Source organism: Marmota flaviventris, chromosome 17 (genome assembly GCF_047511675.1).
Source record: "Marmota flaviventris isolate mMarFla1 chromosome 17, mMarFla1.hap1, whole genome shotgun sequence".
In the NCBI taxonomy this organism is placed as follows: Eukaryota; Metazoa; Chordata; class Mammalia; order Rodentia; family Sciuridae; genus Marmota; species Marmota flaviventris.
In genome coordinates, this window is record NC_092514.1 from 65,588,994 (window position 1) to 65,606,630 (window position 17,637).

At 55.7% G+C, this 17,637-nt stretch overlaps 1 protein-coding gene across 1 annotated transcript in view; it reads right to left on the reverse strand.

The window, feature by feature from the left end:
- Window positions 1-11,301: 11,301 nt before the first annotated feature.
- Cacng4 (calcium voltage-gated channel auxiliary subunit gamma 4) overlaps window positions 11,302-17,637 on the reverse strand; it is a 52,393-nt gene continuing 46,057 nt past the window's right edge. Inside the window, exons 2-4 of the mRNA XM_027946318.3 lie at window positions 17,426-17,509; window positions 12,903-13,043; window positions 11,302-11,921 (exon numbers count right to left, since the gene is read on the reverse strand). Of these exons, the coding sequence (XP_027802119.1) occupies window positions 11,383-11,921; window positions 12,903-13,043; window positions 17,426-17,509 (764 nt within the window). The 3' untranslated portion in view covers window positions 11,302-11,382. The remainder of the gene's footprint in view (window positions 11,922-12,902; window positions 13,044-17,425; window positions 17,510-17,637) is intronic.

The following is a 17,637-nucleotide window of genomic DNA, read 5'->3' on the forward strand; positions in this document are numbered from 1 at the left end:
GGCTCCGCTCAGATGCTCCACTTTCCAGGACATCAGGCAGGAGAGCGTCTTCGGGAGGCAGCGGGTGAGTGGGCAGAAGCTGGCTGGGATGGAGCCAGGCCCAGGATCAAACCCTGTGGCTGGTCTCCAGCTGTGTGGCTTCCAGCAGGTCCAGAAGCTCTCTAAGCTGCCCTTTCCTCCTTTGTAAAATGAGGGCAATGGGCCTGGAGGGAGCTGGTGGGAGGATTAGAGATGATGCGTTTTAGCAGCTTAGACCAAGATAGATGCTATGGATCGGACTGTGTCCCTTGAAATCCACATGTTCAAGCCCTGGCCCTCTCCCTGCTAGTATCTAGAGAGGAAGCCTTGGGAGGTATTAGGTTTAGATGAGATCATGGAGGGGGAGTCCTCAGGATGGAATTTTCAGAAGAGACCACAGAGCTGCCTCAGTCTCTCCACGTAAGCACACAGTGAGGAGGAGGCTGTCTTCGAGCCAGGAAGAGAGCCCCCCACCAGAACCCGACCATGCTGGCGCCTCGATCTCAGATTGCCAGCCTCCAAGCCCAGGAGAGAAGACAATTCTGTGGTTGAAGGCACACAGTCTGGTGCTTTGTTATGGCAGCCTGATCAAGACGGCAAGCTATCGATCCCAGAAGGCTGTTATGATTATTGTGGCTATTTATAGACTACAGATGGTTTTTTCCCTGATGGGCGATAAGTTTTAGGAAGGCAAGGACACTGAGACTTTGCTGTATCTCTGTTCTGGATCCCCTCAAAGGCCCAGCCCAGATCGCAACCTAGGGTAGAGTCTTCATAAATGCTTATTGAATGACTTTTGAATGAATAGATAGATGGATAGATGGATGAACAGATAAACTAAAGGAAGGAGACAGGATCTCAAATACTCTGTCACGTGACCCAAGAGACATTTCCATGTGTTTAAGATCACAGTAACCTAAGAAGTGGCAGCAGGGGCCTATCTGGGACCCCCTGGACTAATGGGTAATATGCCTTTGGGTGCTGAGGAATGTCTTAGGAGGACAGAATCATCCCTTGGGAGGTCAAGTTCAAAAGGAAGTTGCTCCTGAGATCTGACATTCCCACAATCTTCAAAGTGGATGGGCCACACTCAGCTCAGGCAAGGTGAATCGGTTTTCATTTGTCCTAAAAGGCTGCTCTTCTCCTAAGAAGGAACAGAACAGAACTAGGAGAAGAAAAGCATCGTCTCTCAGAAGTGGGATTTATTCTAAACCCCGGGGGCAAGGGCCCCCCACACACTTTCTTTGGTCACATGCTGATCTGATTTTGAACTCAGGCTTAATTTGGAGAAGGAGTGGCTCTGACTGTTTCATCTTAAAACACCATCAACAAGCACAGCCCCACCCACTGTCCTAATCTCCTGACCACTTCCTCTCCCTCCCAGCTCCTTAAATTAGGTCCCCTGTTGCATCAGGCTCCTGATCCTCAGTTGCATCCTTCAAACCTCTGCCCAGAGGGACCCAGGTCTGTGTGTCACCTGCTCCTCCCACAATGCCCTTCCCAGAGCTCCTGCTCCAGAGGCAGACAGAGGCAGGGGAGCAGCTAGAGGGAAAATGCATACCTAATAAAACACAAGGCCCTTCGCTTGACAAAGAGGAAATGGGATGAAATCACCGGACTCAGGAAGTTTGGGGGGCTCCTCTTCAGCCCACGACCACTGAGATGTCCTCCTCCTATTCATGTGCCCCAATCCCTCCGGTACAGCAACTCTCCCAGCTTCCGTGTTTCCTGGAAGTCTTTTCTGACTGCCCTCCCCACAAGGGCACTTCCTCCCTGTTTCTCTCACACCCCCCTGAGCCTTCCCGCACACACAGCCGGCCAGGGCTCGGGTCCTGCCGGGGCCAAATGGGTGAGATCCTCCCCAGGACTCCTGGCCCTTGAAAAGTCATCAAACCAAGCCTGTCTGAGGAGGGGCTGGGGCCTCCCAGGACAGAACTCCCTGAGCCGAGAGTGGCGGGCAAAGCTCCAGGCAGGACACAGGGCCCTGGTGACGCTTCTGTGCTGCGTCTGCTTCCACAGAGCCCTTGGGAGGCCTGTGCCTGAGGCCTGTTCACAAAGTTCATCCCGTAAGCCCCTGGGGAGGACAGCACAAGGACAAGGGTCCCCTAATGTGGACCAGAAGTATCAACACTATGATGTCTTTAACAGTATTTCTTCAGGGGAAGGGGAGGGGAAAAAAGCATTAATTTAAAGAAAAAGATGCAGTAAACAATTGTACAAGACACGCTTAGGATGTGGCCAAAATCTAGCCTGCGTAATGAAGAGGCAGGTGTGTGGAGCTTAGGGCTGCTGGGACTGTGTACATGCTTCTGGAAGGGCTAGTTGAGGCCTGGAAACCCAGCTTTGCTGTGGACTTGACTGTGTGCCTCATGAGAGATGGGTCACCTTCCTGAGCCTGTGTCCTTGCTCACGGAGCTCACATAACCTTGTGGGCTAGGGCGAGAATTAAATGCAATAACGTACGTGCATACACGGGACCCATACATGGAGGCGGTGATGTGCACAATCTCACCAGAAGCCCTCTGGGGGGCAGGGTGTGCACTGTGTGATGCCTCTGACCTGCGCAGCAACAGGAGACAGCTCGTCATTGGGCAGGCCAGAATGAAAGGATCGCAGTGATTACTCCCCAGCCAAGAGAATGATTATCTGATGAGCCCTTGGAAATCCTCGTTGGCCATCTTCCTCATTACCATTCCTCTGGGAATGATTCTGGGGAATTTGACAACAATGCTGAATCCTGCAGGAGAGGTAGGGATGGAGTTAGGGAAAAACTACTTTACGACTGTCACTGTCATTGATGGATGGAGTCATTCACTCAACAAACATTGACTGATCGTCTTAGGGCTAAGAACATGAGGAAGACACCAGGTCTGTCCTTGAGGAGCCCACAGTCCCGTGGAAGAACTGGACATAATCCTTCCACTGTGATAGCAGCTCTGAGAGGGGAGCAGGAAGCAGGCTGGGGACACAGGTGGTCAGTAAAGCGTTGACTCAGCAGGCCGGGGTTGTCCAAACCCTGCACATTTCCAAGAAAGAACTGGCGCTAGGTAATAGCTCCTTCCTCTTTCTTTTCTTCTTTTTGGTCTAGGTGACAATTTCTAAGCCCTTGGAATATGCTGCCTGATACAAGTGTTTTTCCATAGCTGGGTCTTGGGCGATACCAAGTCCCTTACTTGGGCCATACCAAGTCCCACTGCTTATGTGAACAGTGGGATTTGTGGGGAGGGTCCTGGCCCATGCCACACAGCTTAACTTCTGGGATGGGAGTCCAGAGACTGAGTAGCTAAGGCCATTCACGAGGCACTCAGTTCCTAGGTTTTGACCCTCAGTAAAAACCCCCGAACACAAAGTCTCATCTCAGATGAGTTTTCCTGGTGGGCGGTTCTTCAGGTGTTGTCACACGTCATTGCCTGCAGAATCAAGCTTGGATTTTGCTGGGGAGGACAGCTGCCAGCTCCCCTGGGCTCTCCTGGACCCTGCTCTAGGTACCCTTTCCCTTCGCTGATTTGAATCTTGTCCTTTCACTGTAGTAGACAGAACTGGGAACATAACAGCTTCTCTGGGTTCTGTGAATCCTTCGAATGAATCATTAAGACAACTGGAGGGTGGTCATGGGTACCCCTGATGCACCACTGTGTGGTGGCCATGCTGGAGGGGGTGGGCCAGGAGGGAGCTCGCGGATGACATGGAGGATGAACAGGGGTTAAGGCAGGGAAAAAAGGGGCCCAGACCATTTATATGTGGTTAGGTCCTGGCGGGTTTGAGGAACGGGAATCAGAGGGGAGAGGAAGCGGGGAAGGAAGCCAGCTGGGACCAGACCCCACAGGGCTCCATCAACCACATGGGAAAATGGAGTGTGTCTGTTTCCCAAGACACCAGGAGCTTCAAACTGGGCATCCTGTCTACATCTACCTGGGTCAGCACTAAAGCAGTGAGGGATGAGGGGGTGGGCTGAGATAACAAGGGGCCTTTTCAGGCACCGAGCGCCCAGACCAAGGCAGGGCTGGTGGGGGGACTAAGCAGGAAGGGATCTGTGTGCGAGACCCACAGGCGGTGGTCCCAAAGGGATTTGGTGGGAGACTTGGTGTGGGAGGAAGGGGTGAGGGTGGCAGACAGAGGCCTGGGTGGACATGAGGCTACTGATAAGGACGAGACAGTCCAGTGGGTTTAAGCAGATGGGTTCAGATTCAGACCCTGAATTTTTGCAATGTAGGATATGCCTGTAGACCACAGTGAGCCCAAGGCAGCAATTTAATTAAATAGAAGGGATCAAGGAGGAGTTGGGAGCAATGACAGAGCTGGGAAGGCCTTCAGGACCCCCGAAAAGACTCCTCCCCAAGGCTCCAACACCTCTCTTCTGCAAGTCCAAGTCCAAGGATGTGAGTTCATCGCCGGCTCTCATACAGAACGCTGTTCCTCACCTGTGCTGCCAGTTTTGTGAGTTTAAGAGGATCCACCTCAAGCTTCTCTGCTCTAGGCTTCCTCGGCACCCCCTGAGCTTCTTCAGAGCCCCCTCTCCTTTGCTAGCAGGGAACTCCTGGCCCTGAGTGAGGGGCTGGGCTGCTGGGGGTGCTCTATTGGGAACCTGTTGGGGGACCTTTGCAGAACAGGCAAATTTCTCCAGGGAGGGCGGAGGGAGCAGTGTCCTCAGGGGGGTGCATGGGACCATTTATCCCAGGAGGTGGAGAGAGTCAAAGATGCAGGAAGAAGGTCTCAGCAGAGCTGGAGGACGGGAGGGAGGGTTGGCTGGTGCAGAAGGAGCCCAGAGCCAGGGAGGGTAGCAGAGAGACCTGTGGGCAGGCTGAAAAATGACCACAGCCACATTTCCCTTCCCATGTCTCCTTCTAGAACCTAGTCCCTCCCCGAGAGTTGAAGTCACTTTCTCTCCCCTTGAGCCCGAGCAGACTTTTCATTACCTGAAGCACAGTGGGGCCCTGGGACTTCTGAGACTGCCACCTTTCTCTCATCTCAGGACTCTGGGACCCAGGCACCAGGGCTCAGGCCACACGGAGGCCATGTGGAGGCGCTGAGTTTGCCAGTCTCCGCTGCCAAGTGTGTGAGCAAATGGGTCTCCAGGGGATTCCAGCCCCCCGCCATGGAGCCTCTGGTGGAGGGTCTTAAGCCATAGTGCCCCCTTCCAGTCTGTGAATTGTTGACTGCGCTCATCTAGTGAGTAGTGGAACTTTGACCCCTAGTGCTTGAACTCTTGTATTTTGGAGGGTGTGTGTAAAATGTATCAATCTTTGAATTAGAAAAGCATATATATTGTTATTATTTTTTTTTAATGAACCTGGCTACTGCAGCTTAATTTGCAATAAACAATTTGGGTCCTGGGTGTCTCATAAGTGTTACTGTGTCCTCTAAAATGCTTCTCGGGGGACAAAAGTCAGGATAGAGGTCCACCGGCCCTTCCCTTGCTGGTAGGCACAGGGTGGGGGCTGGTGGTCGACTATGGACTTCTGTTTTCCTGTTTGTTCTGTAATTTTGTCCAAAGCTGTAAGTTTAAAAATATCTGTATCAGGAGTCTCTGCCTCATCTCCCCTCTGAATTCCAAGGCCCCGGAGCCACCCTTCTCCTTTCCTCCCCTGTCCCTCCCCTGTCCAGTCACTGGGGCTGGGCAGCAGGTTCTATATTGGGCACTGGTGCAGGGAGCGGAGTCGTGTGACTTGGCGCTCTGAACTCCCCGCCTCCCTCCTTCCCTCTCCCTTCCTCCCTGGGCACCAGCTCAGGCGGCTGCACACCTGGGACCCAGGGCACCTCTGGGTGCAGTCTCACTCAGGGTCCCTGGGAGCGGGTCAGGACTGGGCTCCTACAGCCCACCCTCAACTTTGTGAGACTAAGAACACTCCAGTGGGGTGGGGGGGCTCCCAGGGCCTGCAAAGAAATCAGCAGCTATGAAGAACCTCAGCCACCAGTCCCCAACAGGAGACACCAGTGACAGGAATAAATGGACATCAGCTGGAGAAGAAACTGGCAGCGGGAAGACTGGCCCAGGTGCAGCCACACAGTTGGAATGTGGGTTTCTCCTAAACCAAAGAGCAGTGGCCACAGGCACCCCCTCCACAGGCTGTTCTAGAACAATCCATTGTGGGAAACTCCTGGAGTGCTATCAACAAACCCTCTTGAAGGCTCACTCAGTGACCGTGCAGGGGTATTTATGAATGTTTCCAAGTAGAAGTCCTTGTCCTAACACTCCTCGGGGGGAGGTGGTACCTTAGAGGGAACAGGGCTGAGAGAGGCTGGGGAACTTGTCCACGGCGGCCCTGGGGACAGGGGAGGAGGAGCTGGGGCTTGATCTCCATCTCTCTGGCCCCCGGCCACCTCACTGCAGCTGCCGGCTGTGGGAAGACACCACTGAGCCGTTGAGTCCCGGTGTCAAGCCGGGCCAGGCTCCCAGGCTTGTTGAATTCCATCAGCATTCTGTTCCCAAACCCAGGCCCAAAGGCTTCCAGGAACATTTCGCTTCACTCCTGACCCGGCCATTTTCCCGCTTTCTTCTTCAACCCCCGACTTCTATTTCTGAAACTGGAGGCTCAAGAGTGAAGAGGAAAAAGGCAAAAATCTAAACACATTGCTGGGAAAAGGCATGCTGGGAAAAATGGATGAGTTGTCCTAACAGCTGCACAGTCCAGAGGCAGTCACCAGCAGCCTGCTCGGTGACCGTGCACGAGGGACCCGCCTCTCTGTGCCTTGTTTTTCCTCACTATAGAATCGGGCTGGTGTGGGGCACTCAGCTTCAGCATTATAGACATTCGGAAATACATCATTTCGAGGGGGTGGTGTGGAGTTTCCAGTTGCACCAAAGGGCTCAGAATACAGAGAGTGACGTGATCCCACACTGAGGTATTTTTATTTTTTCTTCTTCTTTTTGCAATACTAGGGGTTGAAATCCACGGGTACTCAACCACTGAGCCACATCTCCAGCCATTTTTATTTTTTATTTTGAGACAGGGTCTCTCCCAATTGTGGAGGCTGGCCTGACACTTGCAATCCTCCTGTCTCAGCCTCCTGAGTTGCTGGATTCCAAGCCTGTGCCACTATACCTGGTGAAGGTCTCACTTTTAAGTGGGTACTGCCCAACAGTTTGGGGGTGAGGAGGCCAAGGAGGGAGGCCTGAGACTGGCCAGCTCTTCCCTAACTGTTTTCCTCTCCCTGCTGGCTGGACTGCCTATCCCACATCCCTTTGCTCTTACACATGGACATGTGATTAGTTCTGACCAGGACTACATGGACAGAGGGTGGGGCCACAACTTCCTGGTCCATTAGAATCTCCCACCGTACCTCCACCCCTGAGATCATCCACTGTAGCTGCCCTCCGTCTGCATAGAGATGAGTGTCCACACCCAGGGTGACCCCCACAGCATGGCCTCTAAATTCTCTGCATGATGGTGTGAAGTGGACCACCTCTCCTGCTCCAGCCAGTGGACTTTCTAAGAGTGAGAAAGGAACTTCTATTGCCCAGTGTCCATTTGGGGATTGTTGATGACTTGGCCAGTCTAAGCAACACAAGTGAGGATGGAACAGGGGCTTTTGAGCAGGAGGGGACCCGAGTGGCCTCTTCGTTAGGGACTATCATGTGTCAGTTCTTGTGGGCCTAACTCTGCGAGTGAAGGAGCTGGAGATTTCTGCTGCACTCAACACACGATCTCGTGACCACGGGAGGTGGGAGCAAGTCACCAGATGCAGACTGGCATGGGAGTTCACCTGGGATGGCTGTGAGGCTTGTGCTGAGCCAGAGTTTCCTCAGTGCTAAGAATAAACAGGGGACAGAGAGGTTCTAGCACCAAGTGCCAACTCCAGGCAGCAGTGGCTCCAGGCTGGTGGCACAATCAGCCTGCAGCTTGGGGGTCAGTGGGTGGGACCTGGCAAAGACCTGAGCTCCCCTGGCCCTGGGGACTGGAGGCTCAGCTCATCCTCTTTCCCAGGTGCCTCTCAGGCAAAAGCAAAGAGGATGAAAAAGCCAGTCCAGAAACGCAGGGAGCGGTCTCTGCGGGCTCAAGGGCAGGGGTGTAGGGACTTTGGGTCTCAGCCTCCCTTCTCGGTTCCCTTCACTGGGACCAGGGTATGAAAGGTCTTCGCGGGAACAAAGTTCTCTTGGATGAGCCCCAAGAGTTTTGTCCCCTTGGTTTCAGGAGGAGCAGCAAAGCTGTGGCTCTCAGGAAGACGACTCAGGTCACAGACCTGCAAGAAGGGGAGGTGGAATTGGATGTAAAGGTCCCTGGGCTGCAGTGGGCCATACCTGGGGAAGGGCACCGATTACCCTTTCTCATGCCCCTGAGGAGGGGAACCCTGCCATCCACCCATGGCACACCCCCGGGGTGAACCTGGTGGTTCAGGTGTTGCTGGGACTGGTGCAGGATGTCAAGTAGCGCCTGGATCAAGGGGATCCCTGTGACCCCTTTCTCTATTCCCCAGGTCACTCTTCCCCAGGGCTGGGGAAAGTGGCAGCTAGCTGCCCAGCCTGGGATCAGGTAGCTTGGTCTGGCAACAGCAGCAGGAAGCCCATTTGTCCTCTATCCCAGCCACTTTCTCTGACCACAGAGCTTACATGTGGGTTCTTGGGCTCATCTCACTCTTATAGTCACTTGGGAGGGGAAAGGAGTCTGGTTAGTGGACTCTCTCAGAACCCCTCCAGGTAACATGGGGCCTTGGTGGCCTGGCTTGGTCTGCCAGCCCCCACCTGCAGCTTCCAAGGACAGGCCTGGCTCACTCAGCTGTCCAGATGCCCCCCACACTGTAGGGTGGCCTGTCCATCTCCCGGCTCATCTGTGGAAAGTTACCACAATGGCACCACCCAGAAGTCTGAGGTAGTCCACGTCCTGGGGAGGTGGCCAGCGAGCCAGGCTGCAGCCAGCTAAAGCAGCCTTGGCCAGCAGCCTCCAGCCGCCCCCTCAGCCTCCCACTTCTCTTGGAGGGTCCAGTGTCTTCGGGACCTGGGACACTAAGTGTCTACAAAGACTCAGGGGGGGCTCTTCCCGCACCTCCCTGCATCAAGAAGAGAACATTTTAAAAATGTTTTTATTTAATTAAAAAAAAAAAAGACAGAACTAACAACCCCAAACCAGTGGTGGGTACGGACGGGATGGCAGGTGCTTAACTGGCGAAACACAGGGTAGGAGGGCGGGCTGGGGCGGGAGGAGGGCTCAGGCCACACATCCCCCAGGGACGGCCAGGTCTGAGACTGCCTGGGCCGAGCTGCAGCAGCAGGAGGGCGGCCAGAGACCAGGGTCCTGGGTGGAGCGGAGGCAGTGGGTGGAGAGGCTGTGACGGCAGGAGCCTCTAGGGGCGCTGTGCCCCTGCCCTGCGTCCCTCCTGGTGCCTTCTTCCCCTTGGGTCTGCTCTCTCGTGGTCCCCAGCGTGGGCCCTGTGTTCTCTGCCTGGGGCTGGGCAAGAGGTAGGATTCAGTGGGGGCAGCGCTCTTGGGACGATCTGGGGCAGCGGTCGGGGGTGGCTCGTGTGGCAGCAACAGCAAGGTGACCTTGCTTTTGGAGGAGACAGAAGACAAGTCCTGGGGTCCTGCTGGGGGACGGGGCTCCTTCAGCCTGGTGAGACGGTGGCATGGTGGTGAAGTGGTGGGGGAAGGCGCGGGCTGGGTGGGGAGGGAGGCAGGGCCCGGGCGGCCCCTGACCCTGGTGCTCACTGCTGTGCATGCTTGGACACATCACCGTACAGAGCCATCCTGGCCGGGAGGAAAGGGTTTTGAGCAAGCACAAAGGGGACCTGGCAGGCCTCGCGTCTCAGCTCACCCGCACGCAGGAGCCGGGGGGTGTGATGTCCTTTCCTGGGGGCCAGGGGCGGGCAGGGAAGGACGCAGGTTGTCACGAGGCCTGGTGGACCCAGGTGGAGGGCGGAGTTGCCCAGGGGTTCCGTGAGCAGGTGGCTGAGGTAAGAATTGGTTCGGTCACTTCCGAGAGCGACAGCTACCGGGATCACAGGTGACTGTTGTTCAAGATTGGATTAAGAAGTTTCAAAAAGTAAGAAACGATTTCTCTTTAGAAAGCACACGGTTTATAGAAAAGGGGGTGAGTTCCGCGTTCCAGGGGGCTCTTCCGAACCTGGACACACCTCCGCTTCCTCGGCTTGCTGCAGGAGGGGGCGGGAAATGGCAGGAAACACTGAGAACCACAGAACCCCCTTCCTCAGACACACAGTGCTGAGATTTCTCTCTCCGAGGGAGGAAGAAAGGCCCAGATCAGCCCCTTCCGTCAAACTCCTGCACTGTGTCCTTTCCACTGGTGGCAGAATAAATTACAATAGGAAGAGTTGGGGGACATGTTGCTGCTACTTTTGAAGATGAGGAAATGAACAGAACTTGCTCTCCTGGTACCGACTGAGCAGACCATGATTGGTGACCAGCTAGGAAATGGATACACGTCTTCTGGTTTATGTATTTATTTTCATTTGTTTTGGTTGCTATTCGACCTCTGGTCTCTCTTTCTTACACAGATGTTCAGGCTTCTGTTGCCAAATGCCATTTGGGGGCGGTGGGCTGGGGGGGGGTCTGTGCCATCCCCCAGCAATCCCCTACAGCTCAGGGGACAGAACTGCTCCTCAGACCATTGGGGAGTGTCCAGCAGGAGGCCACTCTGACCTGTGGATCCCTCCAGACCGTCAAGTTCAGTCAGTGTGTCCTGCCCATTCTGAGCCAAGCAGAAACTTCCAGAAGCAGGCAGGGAGGTCATCAACAGGCCTGACCTTTGCCTCAGACTCCTCCCCAAGCCTTGGTCTCCTCTGGAGGAGGGAAATCGGCCCCAGGACAGCACGAGGCTGAAGCACCAGTTGGCTATAGAGCTTGCTCTTCAGAATGACTGTTTTCAACAACAGAGTGCCAGAGAGAAAGAGGGGGAGAGAGACAGAGAGGGAGGGAGGGAGCTTCAGCATCCTGGTTTCTGGCTCAAAGACACAGGGACTTCTGGTTCAAAAGCAGCTAATGAGAGTGCAGAGGCCCCTTGTGCCTGAGAAGCCTCTGGTGGCCCAGGGCCCGGGGCCCAGGCAGGAAGGAAGGCCCTAAAATTCCATTCTTCTGGCAAGATTTGTTTCCAAGAGGAGATAATGGCTCAATTTTATTTTCCCGTGCAGCTCAGGAGACTCTTGGGCCTCCTGGGAGATCAGGAATCCCGGGGGGCAGCCGAACACCCATTCTGGGATACAGTCCACCTTCAGCTTCTACCCCAGCCCCGACGCTAGGCTCCGGCTTCTTCCACTGGACACCAGCCCACGACACCTTCCGAGACCAGGGAGGGTTGCGGGTGGCTGCAGCTCATTGTCCGTCCGTCCACCTGAAGCATCCCGTGCCCTCCTGTGTGACCCAGGCAGCCGATCCGGGGAGAGGCCGGTGCTGAGAGGAGAGGAGGGGTGGGCCGCTCACACGGGGGTGGTCCGCCGGCTCAGCATGCTGACGTGGAAGCCCTCCTTCAGGTCCTGCTCGAAGAAGTCGTGCACCTGGAGGAAGCCGGCGTCCTGGTCGGGGCTGTAGCTGGCCGCCGTGGTCACCTTGAGGGGCTCCCTGGACAGTGTGTACATGGACAGCTCGCCCATGGGGATGGCCCCGGCGATCTTGAGGCCCACGGGAGATGCGTCCCTGGAGGGCGAGGCCTCGGTGGACCTGGAGCTGGACCTGGAGCGCCGTCGCCGGTACCGGTAGCTCGGCATCCTGGCATAAGGGGACGAGGAAGAGGCCTTGAGGAATTCCCGTTTGGTCTTAAACCTCAGCTCTTTATTTTTCTCAATGTAAATGTTTACAGCCAGGACGCCCACGGTTTCGGCCACAATGAAGGACAGGGCCCCGAAGTAGAAGGACCAGCCGTAGTTGTAGTGGTTCTTCCTGTCTTCGTCCCGCTTGTCACTGGGGTCGCCCGTGTTGCTGGAAATGTAGACGATGATGCCTATGATGTTGCTGAGGCCTGAAAGAGAAGCAGAGGCAGGGGCCGGGGAGGGACAGAGGCAGAGATCAGACCCTCGGCCGCAGCGACAGGACAGGGGACAGGCGGCCGGAGGAGGGGCTCTGGTCATTCCCCTCCTGGAGACGCCTTTCTTCATTCTGGTAGCTAATTGTTCTAAGAACAGTCATCCCTGGGTATCCGGGAGAGATTAGTTTCAGGACCCTCAGAAGATGACAGATCTGGGGCTGGGGTTGTGGCTCAGTGGTAGAGCACTTGCCTAGCACATGCAAGGCCCTGGGTTCGATCCTCAGCACCATGTGAAAATAAATAAATAGAATAAAGGTATTGTGTCCAACTACAACTAAAAAAATATTTAAAAAAAAATGGCTGCAATGCATTAAAAAAAAAAAAAAAAAAAGATGACAGATCTGCAAGTTCAAGTTCATCACGTAAACAGCCCAGAGCTTGCACACAACCTGAGCACACCCTGCGCTGGGCTCCGGTCATCTCTAGATCACTTACCCACTAATATGATGTCCATGCTGAATAAATGCCTGTTATACTCACGTCCATTCTGGACCCTCACCCTGTCTTTACCTGGCCGACGCCTTTAGTTCTTGGCTTCCCATGACTTACCCGGTGCCTTCCCGATCCCCGACTCCTCAGAGACTTGAAAAGCCCCCGTCTCTCTGTCTTGATGGCACATCACACACCCGACTTTTTCTTTTCTTATCACACCACATAAAATGACCCTTAAGAAGGGCACAGTGCAGTGGCATTGGGGGCCCACCACCTCTACTAGCTCCAAAACAATTCTGTCACCTCCCCCCCCTACAAAGACCTTGTTAAGCAGTTGCTCCCTGACCCTGGCACACCTGGGCTTTCAAAGTTAACTTACAGTCTGCCCTGCCACCAGGATGCCCACTCCTGGTAATACAGACCACGTATGCCCAGCTCCCCCAGCAGTGCTGGCCCCAGCGGGCGGCCTGGGTGGGGGCTCACCTGCAGCCACAAAGAGGATGCCAGCACTGAGCACGATGTTGTTCCTGCGGCTGTAGATCCTGCCAGCGCCGATGCAGAGTCCTCCCAGCAGGAGCAGGATGGTGCTGAGGATGGGGAACACGCTGGAGGCTCGCACAATGCCTGGCCAGGGAGGGACGAGACAGAGAGGGCAGTGAGGCCAGCCGCCCCGCTGGCCATGGACATGGGCGCCTCCCAGGACCCCTGCGGCTGGAGGTCCTTCCCCCAGGATTTGAAGATCCCATCAGGACCTGGACTCAGTGGGTCAAGAGGCACAGGGGGTGGCCAGGGCAGCTGGACTCAAGGCCAGAGTTGGCCCCAGGCTGGCTGTTCGCTCTCCCAGAGGCTACATGACCCAGAGTCACATCTGCCCACGTGCTCAGCCTCCCTGGGGTGCGGGCCACACCCGTCAGCCAGGAGGGAGCAGGGTCCCCCATCGACACTGGAGAGGCCACAGTAGCAGCCACCAAAACCTCGGACTGCATCGCGTTTCTGTAACACCTCAAGGCCAGCAAGCCTCCATCGGATGTAAGTCCCCACAGGGCTTTCCCGGACATGGTCTCCATGGGGCCTCTGGGAGCCTGGGGCCCTGTGTCCACAAGAGGCAGCGCTCATTGGTGGCTGAAGACCACAGGCTTTGGCACATTAGGTGGGTCTCTGTGACCTACTGGCTGTGTGGCCTTGGCCACATCACTTTACCTCTTCAGAAACTCAGTTTCCCCACCCGTGACACATGGTTCAGTGAGCAGCCACCCCAGGGGGTGCATTTTGAAGCCTGAAACTGTGGATAGTATGAACATTATATGTACTTGGACCCATGGCAAGAAACGGCCTTGGTTTTCCTATACATCCATACCTGTGATAAAATCCAATTTACAAATTAGGGGCAGTAAGAGATTAACAGCTAATAATAAGACAACTATAACAATCTACTGTAATAGAAATTACTTATCATGGATTGTTTATTTTCTGGGATTTTCTCCTTTCATGTTTTTGAACTGTGTTTGGCTAAAACCTCAGAAGGGGAAACCAAGGTCAAGGGGGCCCTGCCTGGGACCAAGGTTCTGTGGTTGGTTTTGTATGTGTGAGTGCTCAGCACAGGGAGTGTCACATTCTGTGCTTCCTAAGTGACTCTTCACCTTCTTCACTGTTGTCACCCCCCCCGCCCCACCCCCTTGGAAGCTCACAGAAGAGGCTGCTAGGTGCAGAGAGCTGCTGTGAGCTGTGCAGCTGAACTGCATTCCTGACCTTGTTCTGCCACGGACAAGCGGGGCACCCAGGGCAGGTAGCTTAGGTGACCACCTGAGTCCATGGTCACATAGAAGAGAGAAATGATGCCAATCAGTAGGAGTTAAGGTGTGGCCCCCCAAACACATCCACACCCTGTCCACCTCCGGACCTGGGCATGGGATCTTATTTGGAAAAAGTTCTTTGTGGGTGTGATTAAGGGTCTCAAGATGACACCATCCTGGATGGATGAGGTGGTCCCAGGTCCAATGTCAAGTGTCCTTCTGACAAGGGGAGACATGGGCTCTTATCCATAGAGGGGACACAGAGGAGAAAGCAGGCAGAGAGTGGAGTGACAGGGCCAAAGAATGCCACCAGAAGCAGGAAGAGGCCAGGAGAGAGCCCTCCAGAGCCCACAGAGGGGGCAGGATCCCACCAGCTCCTTGAGTTTGGATTTCTGAACAACACACCCCGAGAGCCATTTTTTACTGTTTTAAGCCACGTAGCTTGTGCATTCCTTCCCGAGACCCACCTCAGGGGATTACTGTGGGAAAACACGAAGCCCCTCGTGGGGCTTCAGGCCCTCCCTTAGTGTCTGGGGTGGGAGGGGGTCAGAGGAAGGGAGGAGGGACTTGAGGAGGACCCCAGGGCTCAGCCTTCCCTGTGAGCCTGCTGGTCTCCTAGCCCAGCAGAATCCTGTGGCATGGGCTTGGTGACCCCAGCAGGGGACAGTGAGACAGGGAATGCAGGCAGACGCCCCTCCTGAGCCAGCTGACGGGCTTGGGGTCTTTCAGCTTCTGAAGGCCCTTTTTGTCTCCTTTTTGTATAGACACCAGTGTGTGCCCTGCTTCACAGACGAGAGATTGTCTGGGGCCTTAAATGAAGCTCTTCTCTCCGGCCCCCTCCTCCCTGTTGCCTGTGCCTTCTTGGCGACGCTGCAGGCTCGGGAGGTTTCCTGTGTGCTTCTGAAACGTGCCTCTGAGCTGTGCTGGCCAGAGAATCAGAGTCACCATCCTTCCCCCAAGTCCTCGTTCAGCAGACAGGTCAGAGGGGCTGGGGAGAAGGGAGCCCACCAAACCAGGAATGCCAAACCTAGACGGGGTGCCAGGCCCCGTCCCAGATGGAGGAACTCTGGAGCTAGTAGGGCCTGTGGAAGGCTGTGGGGTGGCGACTCCCTCAGATCCTGGGTGATGCAGGTGCATACTAGCAGGGGCACTGCAAGAGCTCAGAGGCCATCAGGAGCCCCATGACAACCTAGAACGCAAGCCTGGCTTCAGAATGGGTGGCTCAGGGTTGACGTCCTTCTGAATGGTTCAAGGTTGTGTGTGCACAGCATGGCCTTGGGGCCTCCCAGGTCCACACTTGGAGAACTGGGCAGGCAGCCCACCATGGTGCATGCCAGCACCAGGGGCCAGGGCTCTGCTTCCCGTCTGCTGGATCCCAGGTGGTTGTCACAGGGCCCGGCACACAGCAGACCCACATAGCTTTCTGTTTAATGAGTAAGTAAATGAATTCTCATGAAACCTCCTCACTGCTGCAAACCTCAGTCCCCGGAGACCTCTCTCTGGGCTTCTCCCTGTGCAGGAGACCTGGGAGAGAGCCCAGAGGCTAAATACTGGAAACCCAGGGGCCTAGCTCAGGAAGTTGCCCTCTGCTCTGGCCCCAAGCTCATCTGCACTTGGGAGGTAGAGGACAATCAAAGGCACAATCAGAGCTCAGCTTTCAGACAGGCCAAAGTCCCTGTCTGAGGCCACTGAGTGGAAGCAGACCTCGTCAGGAAGTCAGCCCTGCCCTCCAACCCCCAGCTCTGCCAGCAGCTGAAGAACACAGGCAGAAGGTCCACCCTCCATGGCTCTCCCGGGCTTTTTATGGAACCTGGCTGCTCTCCCCACGGTGCACTCTCCCTTTCCAAGTGACCTTTAGTTGCTGTGGGCAAGTGACTCTGGGCGTTCCAAGTCCTTGGGCCCTCCACAGGACATTGCTGGGGGAATTCGAGGACTCCAGCAACTGAAGCTGGTCCGGCCCCTTCTTTGTTTGCCCCTCAGGCTCTTGCTTTATTCTTCTCCATCCTACACTGCAGAATCTGAAGGATGTCATTCATACCATATATAGGCAAATGACAATCCTTGAGGTGTGCAGTGTGCAACCTCCACAATTATCCTTGGCAGCCCTATGGGAATTCATTTTCCCAGTTTGGTATGGGCCCCCCAATAAGCAGAATCAGAGGTCAGGCAGGAAGAGGAGGAGGAGGAGAAGGAGAAAATGAGGGAGGAGGAATGGGGGCAGAGCTTTGACCAAATCATTTCAGGTCCTGGGCCTGGCTGGAGCAATCTGACACGACCTCGGCTCCATGGGAACCGCACACTGTTCTATTTCACTAGATGACTCAGAATCCAAACCCCTTCTTTTAGAAAAAAAAAAAAATCCATAAACAGGTGCAGAGTGAACTCTGTTCCCTCTGAGGGCACTGGTATTGATTCTCCATAGACGAAGCCGGCCCGGCCCTGGGGTGCTGGACAAGGTGAAAGGGGAAGCCATCTAGAGATGCTGCTGCTCCATTCCCGGGCTCCTTTGTGGCTCCTCTTTCCTCCAGTGGGTGCTCACAGGCCCAGGGATGAGCTCTGGACTCAGGGTGCAGGGCTAGGTTTGTCCCAGGGACCCCCAGGCTCCAGTGTGGGCCCCACACAGCCACCGGAGCCCAGGTGGGGCAGGGGCAGGGGTTCTGGGGACAGCCCAGGGGCTGAGGCGTGGCTTGGGTCCTTGGGGCAGAAAGGACTTCAACCCAGCTCCTCCAGATCTGCCCTGCCCTTCTCCCCTCCCTCAGGCTGCCTGGAGCCCGTGAAGCTGTGGTGGTGTGCCCTCAGTGTGATTTTTCTGCAGATCAGGGAGTAGCAGGGGAGTGGGCAGGCCACCACACCCCGCAGGGAAGCAGCCCCTGGGCAGCGCCTGCGTCTTTAACCTTCTCGGCTCCAGCCAATCAGCTTCCCTGCAGCCGGCCACGCCCAGCAGCTCCCGGTTGTGGCCTCCGCTCTGCTCCAGCCTCAGTCTCCCCAGGACACGGGCCCTCAGCAGAGCCCTCCACCGAGATCCCAGCCCGCCATGGCCACGCTGCACAAAACTCCGTCCTCTGAGGTCACCAGGCAGTGGAAGGGAGCGTCCCCGGTTTCCAGAGAAGAGCCCCCGTGCCCCGCCGGGGCGTCCACCCACCTCCAGCCGCCACCCGGCCCCCTGCGCCCCCTGTCCCCCAACAGGGGAAGCCAAGGATTCTTGACACTCACGAAGGAGGTACTCGGAGCTGTCATGGTCGTAATCATTGTCCTCGGGGAAGTGATTGATCCGGAAGCAGTGCCCTTTGTAGATCCCTGCAGGGAAGGAGAGGACAGCACCGTCACTGCTCTGCGGCGTCCGTCACAGTCTGTGCGCAGAGCCCCGAGCAGGCCCTGCGGGGACGGGCGGGGAGGGGTCTGCCTCGGTGTCCCCGAGGGGCCAC